Below are 18,024 nucleotides of genomic sequence, written 5' to 3'. Positions count from 1 at the left end.
GGATCATCACCATCAACACCGACTTCTGGAGAATCCACACTAGCATCGTCGTTGTCTGGATCATCTACTCCAACACCATCATCCGCTTCGACTGGATCAAGCATGCCAGGCCAAACTTTGAGCTCGTCCCCTCATACTGGATCAAGCTCAGCTCTACCTGGCACTGGAACTTATGGCACGAGCTACTTGGGTGGAGACGTCGGCTCACCTATGAATGGTTAGGGACTCAGATTTCATTCGTTTGTCACTCAATGAGCACCTGTTGCATATTTGTATTAAGGGTCTTTTGTCTTAGAGGTTTTGATGTTTATTTAATCCAACGAATAGGACAGACTGTGATCAACGGTTGTGGTTAAGTACATAATTTCATCGCCCTTAACAGGATACCTAGATTATTTTCATCTCTCATAAAGAGAAAAATGAGAGGCGTGCTGGTTAAGGACATTCACCGTCTCAAAGACTTCATGGCCTTCTTGCGACAGCAGCATCTGCTCTGCCCACACAGCTGCGATCCCTCGGCACTCACCAAGTTTGACTATTTCGAAAACCACATGCTGATCCAAGCGCGCTACAAGTGCACAGTGTGCAAACAGCACTTCACCCTGGGTGGAACAACACGAGCGAAACGAGCCAAGAAGGAAGATGGCGGTCGTCCAAGAAAGAAACCCAAGAAGGAGCAGCAGCAGCAGAAGTCAAGGGGGCAGTGTCTTCCTTGCGCGATAGAGGTGGGTCAATGCCCTAGTCAGCGCCGGGATCAATCGTTGCCAGTCAACGCCTGTGACCTCGAGGGATACGTGCAAGGCGAGGAGATTTCCAGGAGGTTCAGAAATTGAAAATGGATTTGGAGGACAAGGGCCCTTCCGTGGAGGATGAGGAGAACTTTCTCAGGGATTTCAAAGTTGATGACGGTGATGATCTAGATTTACTACTGGGTCTTGAGGAGTTCATCGACCCACAGAGCCAAGGCACTCGATCTGATTTGGGTGAGGAGCAAAACGATTTTGTCATGGAGCTGGAGCAGCAAATGGAGGAAGAATTTCCAGTAGACGAGGAGAATAATTTCGTCATGGAGTTGGAGCGGGAAATTGAGGAAGTATCTGCGATGGTAAAGGAGTAAACAATGGTCGTTTAGAGGGATGATCCGGAGTCGAGACAATTTCATGTTCACCACAAATCACATTTTAGAAGTGCCCAAACTCGCGTATGCTGATCAATCAGCAAAAATGGACGATAAAAGAACATCCTTGTAAGAAGCAACTCCTAAAGAGAAAAAAGAAAAAAACATCATTCTCATGGACAGCATTGTTTTACAATATACTTTATTACTTTTGCATCACTTCCATAAAGGTTTGAATAAACCATAGATTAATTTCAGTTTAAGCCAGACAAAAAGGTCGATCACTTATCAAAAAGCTTGGGAGCGCTGATTATGTAGACTCGAATCCAATCCCTTTGCACACAATGGTCCCGTTGTTCTTGTTCAGGAGAGCACAGTTCGTGTACTTGATCGTGCAGCAATTATCGCAGCGACCGACAATCACCATGCCGCCACACTTGACAAGAGTGTCCGTTAAGGAAAACAGGGGGCACCGGCTGCCTCGACCCTTGCAAGCCACGCTTACGTTCCTGTAGTGCAGCGAGCAGTCGCTGTGCAGCAGTTCTGGCACTGATCATAGCTGACGAACGTCGGGCAATCGAGATAAATCCCGGCGAAACACTCCTTTGGTGCAAGCAACGGTTTGCACAACTGCAAATCCACAAGTCTAAGTGCGAGAGAGAAAGAACCAAGCAAACTTCCAAATGCCTGTCCTGTGATAAAAAAGGAAGTTTTAAATTAGCGGATGCTGTAAATACAAAAGATAATTTGTACCTGAGATTAGAAGCAAGAGGCCAAATCCTACTGGGGTCTTCATACTGTGTCGATGCGAGCAGCGCTTTCTTCCGCTGGAACGGCCTTTCCAGCTTGGATTCCTTGAGCAAATTTGCCAAAGCGTCTCCAAGAAATTATTTCCCATCTGTCATCTCAAATTTCAGATAATTTAAGAGGTTGGTGTTACCAAATTCGTACAGTTCTTGCTCAACTGAAACACCAAGGCAGCAAGGCATAATGCGGTGTAGTTTAAAAGAGATATAAAATGCGAAATGTTAGGTAAAGTCCTCTTCGTCATCACTCCCCTGAAGTGCCTGCACAACAATAATCATCGAACAACGATCAACGAAAATGCAGCATACCTGGCGAATTGCACTAGCTTTCTCCAGGATCGTCGCGATGTTGATGCTGGACGTTGCTGGGCAAGGAGTCTCAGTTTTCTCCTTCTCCTGCTGGGCAGCGTGCTTTAGATTGAAAGACTGGAACAAAACAAGCTCACTGTCACAATTCTTTCACTCATGCTATGAATTCCTACCCTCGAGCGTATTTGCTCCAGTAAGACCTCACGACTGCCAAACGATTTCGCCCGAGGATCACTGGTCACCTTTCTCAGCTGAAAAATAAGTTTGCAATTTTCAGAAGTTCAAAAGTAAAAAACACTTGCCATATCCTTTTGGTGGTATAACTCACTTTTAGAAAGAGATATAGGATATATTCTTGGTATGAGTTTACCTTTTTGTTAGTGTAATTTCCATTAATGAGAAGATTTATTATATGTGTAGTATAACAGAATTTGAGTATTGCTTTAAATTAATATTTTGCATGTTTCAATTGAACTGTTTATTGTTCTATTTTGAGTGGCTCTTTCTACTGCTTTTTGTTCATGGAAAAACACATTATGAAAACTATGTAAATAAACTACATGATAAATCATTAACTATTATATAAAACTTAAATATATGGCATAGGACTTCAGAAGTAGAAATATATCAAGTATTGATAAAGTTTGATTTTGTCCTAATTTAAATTACTTTGCTCTTTAGATGTAGTTGGGAATTCTAGTGTTGCATAATTATATTCTTTATATATATATATATATATATAGACATAGATATTTAATAATTTTTATGGAATATTAAATATTTATGATGATATGTGCTTTATTTCTTGCAAATGTATTTATTATAAAGAACAACCCATCTATTGTCAATGGTGTAACCATTTTTTATAAAAGTGCATCCATTGTTAGATTAGTAGTAATCAAGATAACCATCAATACAATAAATAGATAATCCTTATAGAGTATTTGTTATTTTCTATGCAAGGGCTTCTGGGATTTAAATTAGCATATGGGCCATATATCATATGATTTATAATTATATTATGCAATTATAGTTCTAGTAATGGATGTGGCAATTATGTGATGATAAATTTATCAATTGAGTCATGATTTTTACTTTGTCTTTTCTTGATAACATTACTAAAAAATAGCAATAAATCAAACCTCTTTTCTAGAATTCAGTAATATAAATATATACAATGCACTTCCCCCAAATTCCTTTGATACTTATGTCATATAAAAATTCCTTAAGTTTTAAGATTAACTCAATCCTTAAGTGATTCATTTAGTTATGAGTTTTGCATAATTTCATACCACTTTAGGTTGCATGTAAATGTAATAAATAAGTTAGGTTTTCCAAAATGTATGACAATAGTAATAATATGTTAATATGTTGCATTGCTTATAGGCTTTCAGGAAATGTAAAATGCAAAATGATATTTTTTTCTAGTTTCACCATTATTAAAAGAAGCTTTATTGCTAATATAGTCCATAAGACCTATATAGTAATCCAATTTTAGGTATTTTTTATGAGTGGGAAAGAAATAAAAGTTGTTAGATTGAACCTTTACATAAATATAAATATTAAATTGTTAAGTGAGCTTTCTAACATAGTATGTAGGATTTAATCACAAAGCAAAGAGTTACCAATGCTATCTTGTTGAGATAATTGATATGTATAGCATTGAAGGTAAAAGATATCACAATTTTCATTAAGAGTAGAAATTTTAATCAACTTTGAACTATATAAATGTATGCATATTTCTTTGTCAAGAAACAGCTAACCTTCATTAATAGCAAAAACAACAATAACATCATTACTCCGTAACAAGTTATAACAATGTAGGTTAGTACATTTACTTCTAACAACAATATAAATACTATATTTTGGAGTTTTATTGCTAATTGAGTGATGTTTTATTTGTGATTCGAGATCATACATCATTTGGAAAGCTTATGCATATGGATTTATCATTCTTAGCAAGTGATCTAATTGTAATAACAAATTAAAATGGATTTTACTTTCTAATATTTATAACTTCAGATGTGTCAAACATGTAAAATTGTCCATATAATAGTGGTATATTGGTAGTAGGATTTGACTATGTATTCTAAAGCAATATAAAACTTTACCACTTAAATTATCAACATTAACACCCATTGATGCAAAAGCTAAAGCACTATTGAAATTTCTTATATTCATTTTAAATTTGGAGTTGTGAAGTCCAAGTGTACAGCTACAATACCGTATACTAATGTTAGCGTAGTGGGATTTTGGTAGCTATCAAATTGGTTTCAATTTAGACCACTCGCTCCTATAAAGTTTTTGGGCTAATTAATATATTTTCTTTCCATATTCCATGCACTCACATTAGTGGAGGTGAAAGGTTATCCTTGAAGAGTGTTGAGATTTGGGATTTTTGGTTTAAATCTAGCTTTTGCATTGTTTAAATCTCCCTTTTTTTCTAACTTTTCTCAACTTCTTCTCTTTTGCTTATTTCTTTTCATTCATCTTCATAGCAAAGCAATAGCTTCTTCCTCCTTTGACTCTATAGTAGTAGTTGACGCAATTGCTTGATGCTATATGGCTATAGCTAAACAATCAGACTTAGTTGATGGCCGCATTCATAGTGCATGGTATAACTCCTCATGCTCTTGTTGCCAATCTTTGTGTTTGGCCAGAGTTTTTTCGCAGAAATCTTAAAGATGATGTGTACCATTGGTTTGATCATTTCACAGTGATTGCCTTATATTGTTCTTAGAATGATACTCAATGTTCGTGTGAGTTTCCCACGTGTCTCCAAGGGATTGTGCTGCAATGGTCAATGGTTTGAGCACAGCCACTCATGAGGATTAGAGTATTCTTTTGAATGTCTTTAAATGCATAGTTGGACATTTAATGATTGTGATAATGCCCTCCAACAATTGTATCATTTTCATCAAAGGTCATTTAAGTTGGTGATGCAATTTGAAATTTGTTTTTGAAGCCTCATGCTTCATGTAAAGCCAAATATATTAGAGCGGATCAAGTTGGGAATGTTGTGGCAAACACTTCGTCAAGATCTTACAGGACTTGTGCATGCACTTGCTTCAGCCACCCTTGATAATGCCCTTCGTTTAGCATAACATTATGAGACATCACTTTTTCCACTTTTCGATACACACCCTTTAACTCCACTTCCTATGGGAGATGGTCCTATTTTAATGGATGTTGATGCTACTATTGCTTGAGTTCAAGGACAAGGGCAAAGACACAGTCATGGCTGTGATGTCTATTGCTAGGCGTGTGATAAAGTTCATCACACTTATCAACATTATTGGCATTTTCCAGATTGGTGACTTCCATTTCTTTAGTAGAGACTTTGGCATCAACAAGGTCCTGTTAGTGTTGCTACAATGGATACCGAGATGCATTTGGGAAATAAGGAGTTATGCAAGAAGTGGAAGGACCTTACGTAAATAAATCAATAATCCCTCCATCTTTCTTTTAAAAGTATCATCAAGGGTTTCATTTAGCACTAGTTCATCTACTGTTTACTTTTCAAATTTGTTTTTATAATAAAAAGTCTTCTATTATTCTCTCTATGTTGGTTCAAGTTTATCTTCTATTGCTCAATTTGTTACAACACATTACTATTTACATTTGCGTCATATGGCAGAGTTAATTTTCATTCTTTATAGCAACAGCCGTACACACACATATGCATGGGATGAGTGGGTGATCTTGAGCTTGAGTTGTAGTCATTACGGGTGGTGTTGAGTCAAGCTTTTGACCTTATCCTTAGTATAAATTGATTGTGGTGCAATTATGCCAAATGTGACTTTAATGCTTCTCCCGTTTATCTCATACTTCTTTATATTTCTTTCATTCCTTTCACTTTTGTATATTTTTATCTCTCTACTTCTACCTTTGCTTTTACCTCTACTTCTATCACTTTTATCTCCCTATTAATTCCCTTTATGTTTCTATTTTATTCCTCTCTTCCCTTTTCCAATCCTTCTGATGTCTTTGTATTGCAATGGTTTATTGGCTTATGAAGGAGTATACCAATCCTTTTAAATTTGACCTATTGTTTAGGGCTAAAATTGCCACATGTCATCCTATTCCAACTGAGGATACTTGTCCAATCAAGGTTTTGGTTAGTTATCAGTCACACAAAGAGATTAAGATTTTACATGTAAATGTCAAGAAAATGTTGGAAAAGGGTGTTATTCGAAAGTTGTGGAGTCCTTAAGTGTGTGAAATTCATCTTTGTGAGACAAAAATCCCTAAGCCCCAAAGTGGCACGAAAAAGGTGCCACATAGTAGTGGCCAAAGTAGAAGCCCAATAAGCATAATACATTTGGACTAAAAAGCTCTGACTCAAAAAGTCGACAGTGGGAGTGGAACTCCCAACGAAGGACCTGAGATGGGGTTTGAAATGGAGTCCGAGATGGACCTAAGATAGAATTTTATATGGACCCAAGATGGAGAGTTTGAGATGGACCTGAGATGAAGACCGAGACCGAGATCGAGTCCGAGTTCCAGACCAAGTTCGAGTTCAAGACCACAGTCCAAGTCCAAATACTACTGTTAGGTGAAATGCCAAAGCAATTGTCCCTTTGGGGGGGTGTGTACCAAAAGTATAGTAGGGGAGATTGTGGGGCTTGGACTCCAATAGAACCAATTTGGCCAAGAAAGGCTAGTGTGGCCTAAGAAAGTATACCCATGTGTTAGGTGATGATATAACCACTAGAAAGTCCAAGGCTAGAGTGAATACAAACAAACAAGTGGGGTAGTTTGGTGAAGTGTTCAAAAGTTGACTTTAGTTCCCTCGGGAGATCAAATGGTCGATGCTCCCAGTCCAAGCATAGGTGGCACTACCTACTTGAATACCTAATGTGGCTCATCAAAACCTCGCTTTAGCCCTATGGCTAGGGCACTCAAAAATAGATGGTCATAAGGCTTGGCTGTAGTGTTTCAAAATGTTGTTCCAGAGTCCCAGACTATGGAAAGGAAGAGGAGCAATCCTTTTGTGTGGTGACCAAGGATGTAGTCATACAACAAGGAAGTCCCAGAGGTTAATGGGACATAATGGGTGAGCTTTTAGACCCTTTCTCAATTGCAATGTTGGCAAACATAGCCATGGTTGGAAAGAAACTTGGTGAGGATCAAAAAGGGGATATTGGGGAAGGTTGTTCCCCATGTTTGTGGGCATCCTAAGCATGCTAAGGAGGAGATATAAGTTGATCATTCATGGACGGATGGTCTAATCTTTGAAAGATAAAACTGTGATGTAGATGGTGTTAGACCACTAGCATAACAAAGACGAATGGGCATAACCTTAGTGTAATAGATTGATATTTTCAGTATCGGTCATGGGATCAAACACATGGAGCACTTGGACCAAGTGCAAAGGTTGAGTGGCATAGATGCCGTTCTCGGGAGTAGCAAGTCCTTAAGTCTAGAATAGGACATATAGAGGTTGTGAGGGAGACTCCTCCAAATGGTTGAAGATGTGGCTAAGTGACTAAAGTAGAATGGAAAATTTAGTCACTTACAATCTTGTGATAAAGTTTAATAGGAATATTCATTTCTGCATTAACTATCGTTTATTAAATGAAATGATGATCCCGGATTTGTACCCTCTTCCTCACAATGTTAATCTTTTGGATCGTCTAAAGAAAAGTTGTTGATTCACCAAATTAGATTTTGTTTCTAGGTACTAGCAAGTACCAATGGCTGAAAAAGATATTCCTAAGACTGTTTTTCATACACTGTTTTATTTGTATGATTTCTTGGTGATGCTATTTGGTATGAACAATGCTCCAGAAACTTTCCAACAGATAATAGATAAGGTTTTTTGTGATATGCCAAAGGTGACTATTAACTTCATCAATGATATTTTGATCCACTCATAAGGACATGAGAAAAACACATCAGTGATGTTAATAAAGTGTTGGATTAGTTAAGGGAAGTTAATTTAAAGTTAAAGCAGTCGAAGTGCATGTTTGGATCCAAGGACATGACTTATCTTGGGTATCTTATTTCTTATAAAGGTTTACAAGTTGATCATGATAAACTATGGTTATTGTAAAGTTCCCTACTCCAAAGTATGTGAATGATGTGTTTGGGTAAGATGCAGTATCTCAGTCATTTTGTTGAACATCTTTTCTAATCACATTGCACCATTGCAAGCATTGCTGAATTCATCAACATCATCTTCTATTTGGTCTGCAGACTATGAGCGAGCATTTATAGATCTCAAAGAGCTATTGACAACTCTTATAGTTTTAGCATATCCTGACTATACTCAGATGCTTTTGATATTAATTTTTGAGGTGTGTTGATGCAAGAGAGCTAAAGTGTGTCTAATCAATGCCATCCTATTACATATATCAACCGTAATTACAATCAATAGAAGTGAATTATTCCACAATAGAGAAGGAGTGTTTAGTAGTAGTTTGGGGTTTCGATAAACTTCATGTATATCTATATGGTTCTTAGATGTTACTAAAAGGTGATCATGCTGCAATTATTTCATTATTGAAGCAAAAGAACTTAGTTGGTTGTATTGCTTAGTGGGCTTTGAAGTTTCAGATATATGATTTTGAAGTTGTTCATCACCTGGGGAGTTCTAAAGTTGATGTTAATGCCCTTTTTTTAGCTCATTTTCCTTCTTCACTCTTTTTCCATATTTCTGATGAGCCTATTGTTCCAGCATTTATGGAATTTTTGGATGAGGATTTCATACCGTCAACAGTTGTTATATTTAACATTTAATATCTATAAGATGCAAAACAAAATTTACTTTCTTTTAATGAGGTTCATGAGGTTTAAAAGATTAAACCATGGATTCAAAGGCTTTGTGATAGGTTTGAGAATCTTATATCACTTGCTGATGACTTGCTATTTTGCCAAAGATATGACATGATGTTATCTGGTATGTGCATAACTACATTTGGTGGCAAGCTTGTAATAATCCCCCTTGTGTTGCAGAAGGACACTTGGAGTCAATTATAGTTTTCCATCCATTTGAGTTGGTAACATTTGAATTAATAGGACCTTTTCCATGATCAATTACTTGTAATGAGTATGTCATTATTGCATCTGACTACTTGATTTGTTGGGTGGAAGTCAGTGCTTTTACTAGCGCGTCTGCAACTACTATTGAATACTTCCTCCTCAATCAAGTACTGTTCCAACATTCCTGTCTGGAGTAGATTCTTTCGGATAATGGTCCTGCATTTATGGCTAAGGCATTTTATGTTTTAATGTCTCGGTTGGGGATATGCCACACTTTCACAAGTGTTTATCATCCACATTTAAATGATTTGGTGGAACAGCTTGTTCAGACTTTTAAAGGGATAATCGAGAAGTATATGAATTTTCAGCATTCAAATTGGTATGGTTATTTGCCGTTTCTTCAGTATACATATATCACAGAGGTGTAGAGTTCTATTGGTGCTCCACCATAGAAACTCCTATATGGTTATGATCCAATACTACCAACAGAGTTGGGTTTACCTTTGCAATTGCCATGGGTTACTAATGCTAGGTCGTGGGATTAATATTTGACAAGCATTCTTCCATTTGTCTAAACAAAGTCTGCTAAACACTTGGGCTGCATACAAGTGGGACAACAATAACCCATCATTGTCCACCTGTGGAGTATAAAGTGGATGATTTGGTGTTAGTCCATTTTCCTCTGGTATGTGGTTTATCTAAAGGGCTCTTTACTCAATAGAAAGGATTGTATAAAATGTTGCAACAAGTTAGACCGCAACTTTATGAGATTTAGCATGATATTTAGCAAGACAATCCTCTGAAAATTGTGCATGTGTAGTGGTTAAAATGCTTCATACAAAGTGTAGCGCACCTAAATTTGGAGCTGAACTCCAAGCCCGTTGCGCTACAAAACAAGGGTCTGGTACAATCCCACGAGCACCAACTCCCCGTATCCAGCACTTGCATGCAAAATGGTGTCAAATAGAGTTTAGCACAATTTTGGCATGCCGGTGGACTAACACGAAGAGGATAATACCCCACCGACTAAAGTAGCGTGGAGCTTGGGCTTAGACCCAAGCCAAACACAGAGCAAGAAGTGACACAGCCTAGCGGAAGCCAAACTAATGTCTTAGGTGGTCGGACATGCATTCCAACCACTATCTTTACTATACATTTGACTATAGTGATAGTATATCCAAATCTCATCCCATGATCACATGCGTTACACTCACCCCCCCTTTCAAAGATGTCAATGTCCTAATTGACTATTGACTAACAACCTCTACTGAACCAAGGGGAATCAACACCTCCATTTCCGCATTGAATTTACTAATCCTTCCATTGTGTAAACCAACTATTCTATGTAAGGCAACTAATCATCCACCCATACCGCATTCCCACAATGAATACCTTCATCTGTGGATACTCCACACAAAAGGAAAGACGTACACATGGATGCATAATATGTACGATTTCAAATGTAAGGGTAGGAATATAACTTGCTCAAAGGTATATTATATTTTTAAGTAACCACCAATCAATGGGAATCGAACCCGTGCCATTTCCTCTTATACTAAATGTAGCGCATCTGAATTTAGAGCCGAATTCCAACCCAGTTGCACTACGAAACGAGGGTCTAGTACAATCCCATGAGCACCAGCTCCCCGTATCCAGCACTTGCACGCAAAATGGTGTCAGACAAAGTCTGGCACAATTTTGGCATGCTGGTGGCCTAATGCGAGAAGGAAGGTACCCCACCAACTAGAGCAATGTGGAACTTGGGCTTAGACCCAAGCTGGACGCAGAACAAGGAGCGACACAACCCAGCAGAAGCCAAATTAATGTTTCAAATGGTTGGACATGCATTTCAACCACTTTCCCTACTATACATTTGGAACCCCCAAGGTTCCAAGGATCCACGGTGACAGTATATCTAAATCTCATCTAATGATCACATGTGCTACACAAAGGGCCCAGCCTATGCTAGAGAGAACCTTGACAGTCTTCCATCTTTTTGAGAGGAGGGGATGATGTAAGATCTAAGTGTATGGCTATAATGCCGTATACTAATATTAGTACAGTAGGATTTTAATGGTTGTTGAATTAGTTTCAATCTGAACCACTCACTTTTTCAGCTAATTAATATATGGATTTTCTATATTCTCTTTCAATATTTCATGCACTCACATAAGTTTTAATTTCATTAAAAAGTATATGTAATATAGTAAAGATGAAAGTTAGGGAAGGCAAACCTTTCCATTATAGCAGCATATTGAGTTTAACTCATTTTCAAATGTAATACACTGCAAAAACACATATGGATGACATACTTCTAATACTTATCATATGTATTATATGGTCATTGTAAATTTCTTTATATGCTATTTGTATAAATGTTTTATTACCATTTTCAAGGTCTATATTTGTATGAGCTTCATCAGCATGCTCTATGTTTGTATTAGCATTGTCCTTGAAAGCAATAGCATAGCTTGCATTGTTCGCTACACAGCTGCCTCCTTCAGCCTTTATCTTGTCCAGAAACTTGAGAGGCTTGGCAGCTCAAGAAGAAGGCAAGGAGCTCAATGGGAAGTTTGTCAAAGTTTTGGTTCTTAATGCTTGAGTTGTGAGAGGTGGATGGGGTTTGCAAGCTATGGCTTTGAGAACTCACCTTGAGTTTGTTCTCTCTTGTGGACAGGGACTGTAGTCGAACTCTTCGATGGTTCTGGCCACACTCTAGCTCCACTGCTCAATGGCATTCACAAATCCAAATAAACACATGTCAAATTCATATATCACCTTGCTAGAGCCAATGAGCACCAAAGCTATGGTGCTCTCCCACTGGCCAAAACTAACATCAGGAATTTTTTTCCCACTTCCATGCAACTGGGCCTAACATATTGTAGATGATCACAACCGTTGGATTAGATTCATATTCAAACAAATATTCTAATACGAATATACTATGAATAAAATCTGATTGAGTTATAAAAGACACTGCAACTTCGCGAAATGGCACAAGCGTGACCTCATGGCAATGCACGATCCAAGCAGTAAGGCTTGATCCTCGAAGAAATTCGACTCCATTCAGTTTCTTGTGATTGATCATAGCTTGTGCTCTGGGTTGTGCTCGTCGGCAGCCAAATTCACCATCTCCAATGCCGAGTTTACAATGCTTCTGGTTGTGGGCGCTACCAGTCAGGTAGCTCATCCAGAAGCTCCAGCTGCGAGGATACAAAGTTAAGGTAAACCTCCTCTCAGCATTTGCCTGTAATGGGCAAATGTTTGAGGCATTCTGTTTTTGTGAAGGCTTAAGTACGGAATGATGATTCCGAGACTTTAGACCACTCAATCCTTGACACTCAACTGCATAAGACGCCATCATGTCTTGGAACCACATAGTTGAAGTCCCAAGTTCATCAAAAAAGAATGTCGCTAGCCTGGTCGTTGTGGGCGATTTGAGATGTTGAAAGCAGCAGTCGAAGGTCACAACAAGAACAAGATTATCTGCTGGATCATATTTCCTGCTCGTTTACAACAAGGGCAAAATCTATCAACAGCATTCTAGGCAGCGGCTGATTCCAGTATATAGTCTTTGAGTATGGTTTGGTTTCTAAGATTGAATACAATGTTGTTGACGCTGGTAATCGCAGCAGAGAGTTCTGGATCTAGTGCGGGACCGTCAGTTTCGCGAGTGGCTCTGGTGTTGAAGTGGCAGCTTCAGTAGGATGTAGTAGTTCGCCAGCTGGCAAAGCGACGCTGGTATTCATTGTAACTTCGCCAGGATCATCACCATCAACACCGACTTCTGGAGAATCCACACTAGCATCGTCGTTGTCTGGATCATCTACTCCAACGCCATCATCCGCTTCGACTGGATCAAGCACGCCAGGCCAAACTTTGAGCTCGTCCCCTTAGACTGGATCAAGCTCAGCTCTACCTGGCACTGGAACTTATGGCACGAGCTACTTGGGTGGAGATGTTGGCTCGCCTGCGAATGGTTAGGGACTCAGATTTCATTCGTTTGTCACTCAATGAGCACCTGTAGCATATTCGTATTAAGGGTCTTTTGTCTCAGAGATTTTGATGTTTATCTAATCCAACGAATAGGATGGACTGTGATCAACAGTTGTGGTCAAGTACATAATTTCATCGCCCTTAACAGGATACCTAAATTATTTTCATCTCTCTGGTAGTAAATATGAAGAGAAAAATGAGAGGCATGCTGGTTAAGGACATCCACCGTCTCAAAGACTACCCAGTCTTTGATTCACGGGTATCACAGCAGGTTGTTACGTTTGGGAGCGTGGAGGAGCTCATGGCCTTCTTGCAACAGCAGCATCCGCTCTGCCCACTCGGCTGCGATCCCTCGGCACTCACCAAGTTTGACTATTTCAAAAACCACATGCTGATCCAAGTGTGCTACAAGTGCACGGTGTGCAAACGGCACTTCACCCTGGGTGGAACAACATGAGCGAAACGAGCCAAGAAGGAAGATGGCGGTCGTCCAAGAAAGAAACCCAAGAAGGAGCAGCAGCAGAAGAAGTCAAGGGGGCAGTGTCTTCCTTGCGCGATAGAGGTGGGTCAATGCCCTAGTCAGCGCCGGGATCAATCGTTGCCAGTCAACGCCTGTGACCTCGAGGGATACGTGCAAGGCGAGGAGATTTTCCAGGAGGTTTAGAAATTGAAAATGGATTTGGAGGACAAGGGCCCTTCCGTGGAGGATGAGGAGAACTTTCTCAGGGATTTCAAAGTTGATGACGGTGATGATCTAGATTTACTACTGGGTCTTGACCCACAGGGCCAAGGCACTCGATCCGATTTGGGTGAGGAGCAAGACGATTTTGTCATGGAGTTGGAGTAGCAAATGGAGGAATTTCCAGTAGATGAGGAGAGTTATTGTGCCATGGAGTTGGAGTGGGGAATTGAGAAAACATCTACAGTGGCAAAAAAGTAAGTAATGATCGTTTGGAGGGATGAGGTTTGCAAGATTCAGAATCAAAACAATCTTATATTCACCACAAATCACATTAGTTTTAAAAATGCCCAAACTCACATATGCTGATCGATCAGCAAAAATGGACAATAAAAGAACATCTTTGTAAGAATCAGCTCCTAAAGAGAAAAAAGAAAAAAACATCGTTCTCATGGACAGCATTGTTTTTACAATATGCTTTATTACTTTTGCATCACTTCCATAAAGGTTTGAATAAACCATAGATAAATTTCAGTTTAAGCCAGACAAAAAGGTCGATCACTTGTCAAACGGCTTGGGAGGCTGATTATGTAGACTCGAATCCAATCCCTTTGCACACAATGGTCCCGTTGTTCTTGTTCAGGAGAGCACAGTTCGTGTACTTGATCGTGCAGCAATTATCACAGCGATCGACAATCACCGCGCCGCCACACTTGACAAGAGTGTCCGTTACGCAAAACAGGGGGCACCGGCTGCCTCGACCCTTGCAAGCCACGCTTCCGTTCCTGTAGTGCAGCGAGCAGTCGCTGTGCAGCAGTTCTGGCACTGATCGTAGCTGACGAACGTCGGGCAATCGAGATAAATCCCAGCGAAACACTCCTTTGGTGCAAGCAACGCCTTGCGCAACTGCAAATCCACAAGTCTAAGCGCGAGAAAGAAAGAGAGAACTAAGAAAACTTCCAAATGCCTGTCCTGTGATAAAAAAAGGGAGTTTTAAATTAGCAGATGCTGTAAATACAAAAGATAATTTGTATCTGAGATTAGAAGCAAGAGGCCAAATCCTGCTGGGGTCTTCATACTGTGTCGATGCGAGCAGCGCTTTCTTCCGCTGGAGGGGTCTTTCCAGCTTGGATTCCTTGAGCAAATTTGCCAAAGCGTCTCCAAGAAATTATTTCCCATCTGTCATCGCAAATTTCAGATAATTTAAGAGGTTGGTGTTACCAAATTCGTACAGTTCTTGCTCAACTGAAACACCAAGGCAGCAAGGCATAATGCGGTGTAGTTTAAAAGAGATATAAAATGCGAAATGTTAGGTAAAGTCCTCTTCGTCATCACTCCCCTGAAGTGCCTGCACAACAATAATCATCGAACAACGATCAACGAAAATGCAGCATACCTGGCGAATTGCACTAGCTTTCTCCAGGATCGTCGCGACGTTGACGCTGGACGTTGCTGGGCAAGGAGTCTCAGTTTTCTCCTTCTCCTGCTGGGCAGCGTGCTTTAGATTGAAAGACTGGAACAAAACATGCTCATTGTCACAATTCTTTCACTCATGATATGAATTCTTACCCTCGAGCGTATTTGCTCCAGTAAGACCTCACGACTGCCAAACGATTTCGCCCGAGGATCACTGGTCACCTTTCTCAGCTGAAAAATAAGTTTGCAATTTTCAGAAGTTCAAAAGTAAAAAACACTTACCGTATCCTTGTCATGAGAAACAATGGAATCCATTAGTATGTCATGGTGCTGGTGGCCAACGGGAGCTCCTTGGCCCTGCAAATCTTCTGGCGCTGGTGACGACGAAACGTCCCCGGGAACAAGCGTCTTCGCAACTCTCCATTTGCTCGGAGGCAGCGGAGGAGGAGGTGGTGCCTCATCGGGAAAACTTGCTGCTTCCGAAGGTGAGCTCGGCCTGAAGGGCATGGTCCAAACCTCCCGTTCCTTCGTTGCGTTTCTTCCAATCCCCACTACAGGAGAGTCCAGCACACTGAATATTTGCTGCGACGAGTACGACTCTTCAGATAGATCCGACAGGGATGGCGACGCGGATGGCGATGAAATCTCGGAAGGTGACGTGCTGGAGTAGAAAGAAAGCTCGGTCGCTCCTTGAACATTGAAGGGACTACGTTGCGGCAGATCCTCTTGGATAAAGTCTTTTGGTGGCGTCGCTCTAGCCTCCTGTTTAACTGAAAAAGCAGCTTCCTGATTTGACCCACTGGATGTTCGGCTGGACGTACTGCACCTGGCCTTTTCATTTTCTATTTCTGCATCCGGCTCTATGCTCGTGAGAGCATCAACGAAGTGCTCTGCACCGTCGACAAAATCACTGTCGGTCGCTGACGTCGTATGCCTCGTCCTCTTCTGGAGTAGAGAGTTTTCTTCTATTTCCTTGGCGCTGATCCGAAGCGTTTCCACTTTCAACGCACGTAGTTCCGTGTCGGTATCATCAGCTTCCAGATAGGGGTCCGAGAATGCATCCACACTGTGGATGAACTTTGAGGCTTCTATGAAACTAATGCAAGCCAAACAGTTGATACTTTTTCGATAAACAAAACGTACCTGAGCTTAGCTTCCGGGGTGATACTTTGTCGGGTATCATGAACACCACTAGTTTCACGTTTCTGCAAAATTCCGTCAATTACGCTACAGCAACTCATTAGACGCGACTTACTTTCCCTCTTTCTCTGACGCGCCGCCCAGTCTGGAGCCTCTCCGCCTTTAACAGCTCCGAATTCGCCCATTTAATTCGGAAGAAGGAAGGGTCCGTATATCTCCTCAGCGTAGCTCCAGCTCCGGCAACGTCAAAACTACAGACAAAAATCAACTAATACAAACTGCAAAAGAATCCAGATTGCCTACTTGTCCAAGAGAAAGAAGCGCGGGGGTTCTCTACAGTCATCATACGACTGCTGGAGGAAGCGGGGAAGCTCCGGCTGAGAGAAGTGATTCTGCTTCACGAAAATGGTTGGATGCCACTGAAAACCTGCTTGAGAACCAAAAAAAACAAAAAAAAGAATTTATCACAAAGCAAAAGCAAAGGAAAGCAAAAGGAATACCTTCTGTAAAGGCATAGCTCAGCTGATCAGACTCGCAATAGACGGTCTCTTCCAATGTAGTTAGCTCGGCTTCGAGCCTTCCCACTCGCCGAGCGATTTGTTTCCCTCTCGAGGATAACGCCACGACCTCTTGATGCAAGTCGTTGAAAATCTCCGCGGCGAGCCTGACACACACGCATAGACAAGAGTAAAGACAAGAGAATGAGACCAAAAGAGAAGAAAAAAACATACAACACTCACTCTGCCACTTCTCCAAGCTGTCGCACGATCCCAGCCAGTGCCGCCATTGTGATGCTCTCGAACAGCGCCTCGGCATCGTTCTTGGGGACGGCCTTGTACAGCTCGGGATTCGCAAAACAGTACTCGCTCTGGAGCTCGTACCTTGCCAAAGGCATCCCAGGAGCGATATTGCGGCGGCGATCGACCAAATCACCCGCAGCGCTCACGAGCCGATCGCCAGAAATCCAATGCAGGCCGAGATCAGGCGGGCGGCGCACAAGTAGGAGGAAGAAGAAAGAAAATTTCCCGAGGATCGAGGAGTGAGAACCTGCATTAATCCCGCGCGCTCACACCGCGGCGCCTACATGCATTCCAGCCGCGGCATGACAAAGAGGAACCCTAGCCGCGCGCGAGGAACGCTCCCCTTCCCCTCTATCGAAAAGATAGCCGGCTGCTCACAATACACTCGCCATAGCTGAGACTCCCGGGATGCACGGCCCATCGTCCGCCACGTCACACGTCGATGGACGTGGCGCCATCGCGGGCGTCCAAGATCCTCGCTGACCGGTTTCTCACACCAATGGCGGGGCGCTCTAAAATCCACATTACATGGCACTAGTACGGCGGGAAGTGACAGACGCAATGATCCACGCCAGAGAAGCTTTTCTCTCTCCTCCAAAATACACTTGTACGGCGGGTCAACCTTTTCACTTCCCGCCACCGCCATGGCCCAAATGTTTTCTGTACGGTATGTCAAAACTAAAGTAGATATTTGTCCTGATGTTATAGTTGTCATACGCATTGTCTTTAGACCTTGACCTGAATGGAAAGAATCAATATCGAAAGAGCCTAACTTGT

The 18,024-nt window shown here is 41.1% G+C and overlaps 1 protein-coding gene and 1 long non-coding RNA gene across 4 annotated transcripts; both read right to left on the bottom strand.

The window, feature by feature from the left end:
- Nucleotides 1-2,024: 2,024 nt before the first annotated feature.
- Nucleotides 2,025-2,270, bottom strand: LOC112348470. Its single transcript, XR_002993050.1, has 2 exons — nucleotides 2,233-2,270; nucleotides 2,025-2,184 (listed from the first exon to the last, which is right to left on the bottom strand). It is a non-coding gene; the product is annotated as an uncharacterized LOC112348470 (long non-coding RNA).
- Nucleotides 2,271-14,869: 12,599 nt separating this feature from the next.
- On the bottom strand, nucleotides 14,870-17,745 carry LOC9645804 (SCAR-like protein 1). 3 transcript variants are annotated; one of them, XR_002993059.1, is made up of 10 exons: nucleotides 17,188-17,744; nucleotides 16,948-17,111; nucleotides 16,751-16,874; nucleotides 16,563-16,698; nucleotides 16,451-16,512; nucleotides 15,590-16,403; nucleotides 15,461-15,538; nucleotides 15,288-15,404; nucleotides 15,124-15,239; nucleotides 14,870-15,070 (listed from the first exon to the last, which is right to left on the bottom strand). XR_002993059.1 is itself a non-coding variant. In XM_024681111.1 (9 exons), exons 1-9 carry the CDS (start codon nucleotides 17,340-17,342, stop codon nucleotides 15,201-15,203), a joined length of 1,659 nt encoding a protein of 552 aa, XP_024536879.1. In that variant the 5' UTR covers nucleotides 17,343-17,745; the 3' UTR covers nucleotides 15,072-15,200. The 3 variants fall into 3 exon arrangements, 2 of the variants coding, with proteins under 2 accessions (XP_024536879.1, XP_024536878.1); XM_024681111.1 differs by lacking the exon at nucleotides 14,870-15,070 and having other exon boundaries at nucleotides 15,072-15,239; nucleotides 15,590-16,373; nucleotides 17,188-17,745; XM_024681110.1 differs by lacking the exon at nucleotides 14,870-15,070 and having other exon boundaries at nucleotides 15,072-15,239.
- Between the last annotated feature and the right edge of the window lie 279 nt (nucleotides 17,746-18,024).

This window comes from Selaginella moellendorffii, unplaced genomic scaffold (assembly GCF_000143415.4).
Source record: "Selaginella moellendorffii unplaced genomic scaffold, v1.0 SELMOscaffold_29, whole genome shotgun sequence".
NCBI lineage: Eukaryota > Viridiplantae > Streptophyta > Lycopodiopsida > Selaginellales > Selaginellaceae > Selaginella > Selaginella moellendorffii.
The sequence above is the reverse complement of the archived record's forward strand: the minus strand, read 5'-3'. Positions and strand labels throughout refer to the sequence as shown.

Bases quoted from the DNA above. Each gene is read 5' to 3' on its own strand.
- LOC9645804 (XM_024681110.1), bottom strand. From the start codon at position 17,342: ATGCCTTTGGCAAGGTACGAGCTCCAGAGCGAGTACTGTTTTGCGAAT. The intron at 16,875-16,947 runs GTATTCCTTTTG...GTTCTCAAGCAG, and splicing joins GAGCTATGCCTTTACAGAAG to GTTTTCAGTGGCATCCAACC. The intron at 16,513-16,562 runs GTAAGTCGCGTC...GGAATTTTGCAG, and splicing joins GCGTCAGAGAAAGAGGGAAA to AAACGTGAAACTAGTGGTGT.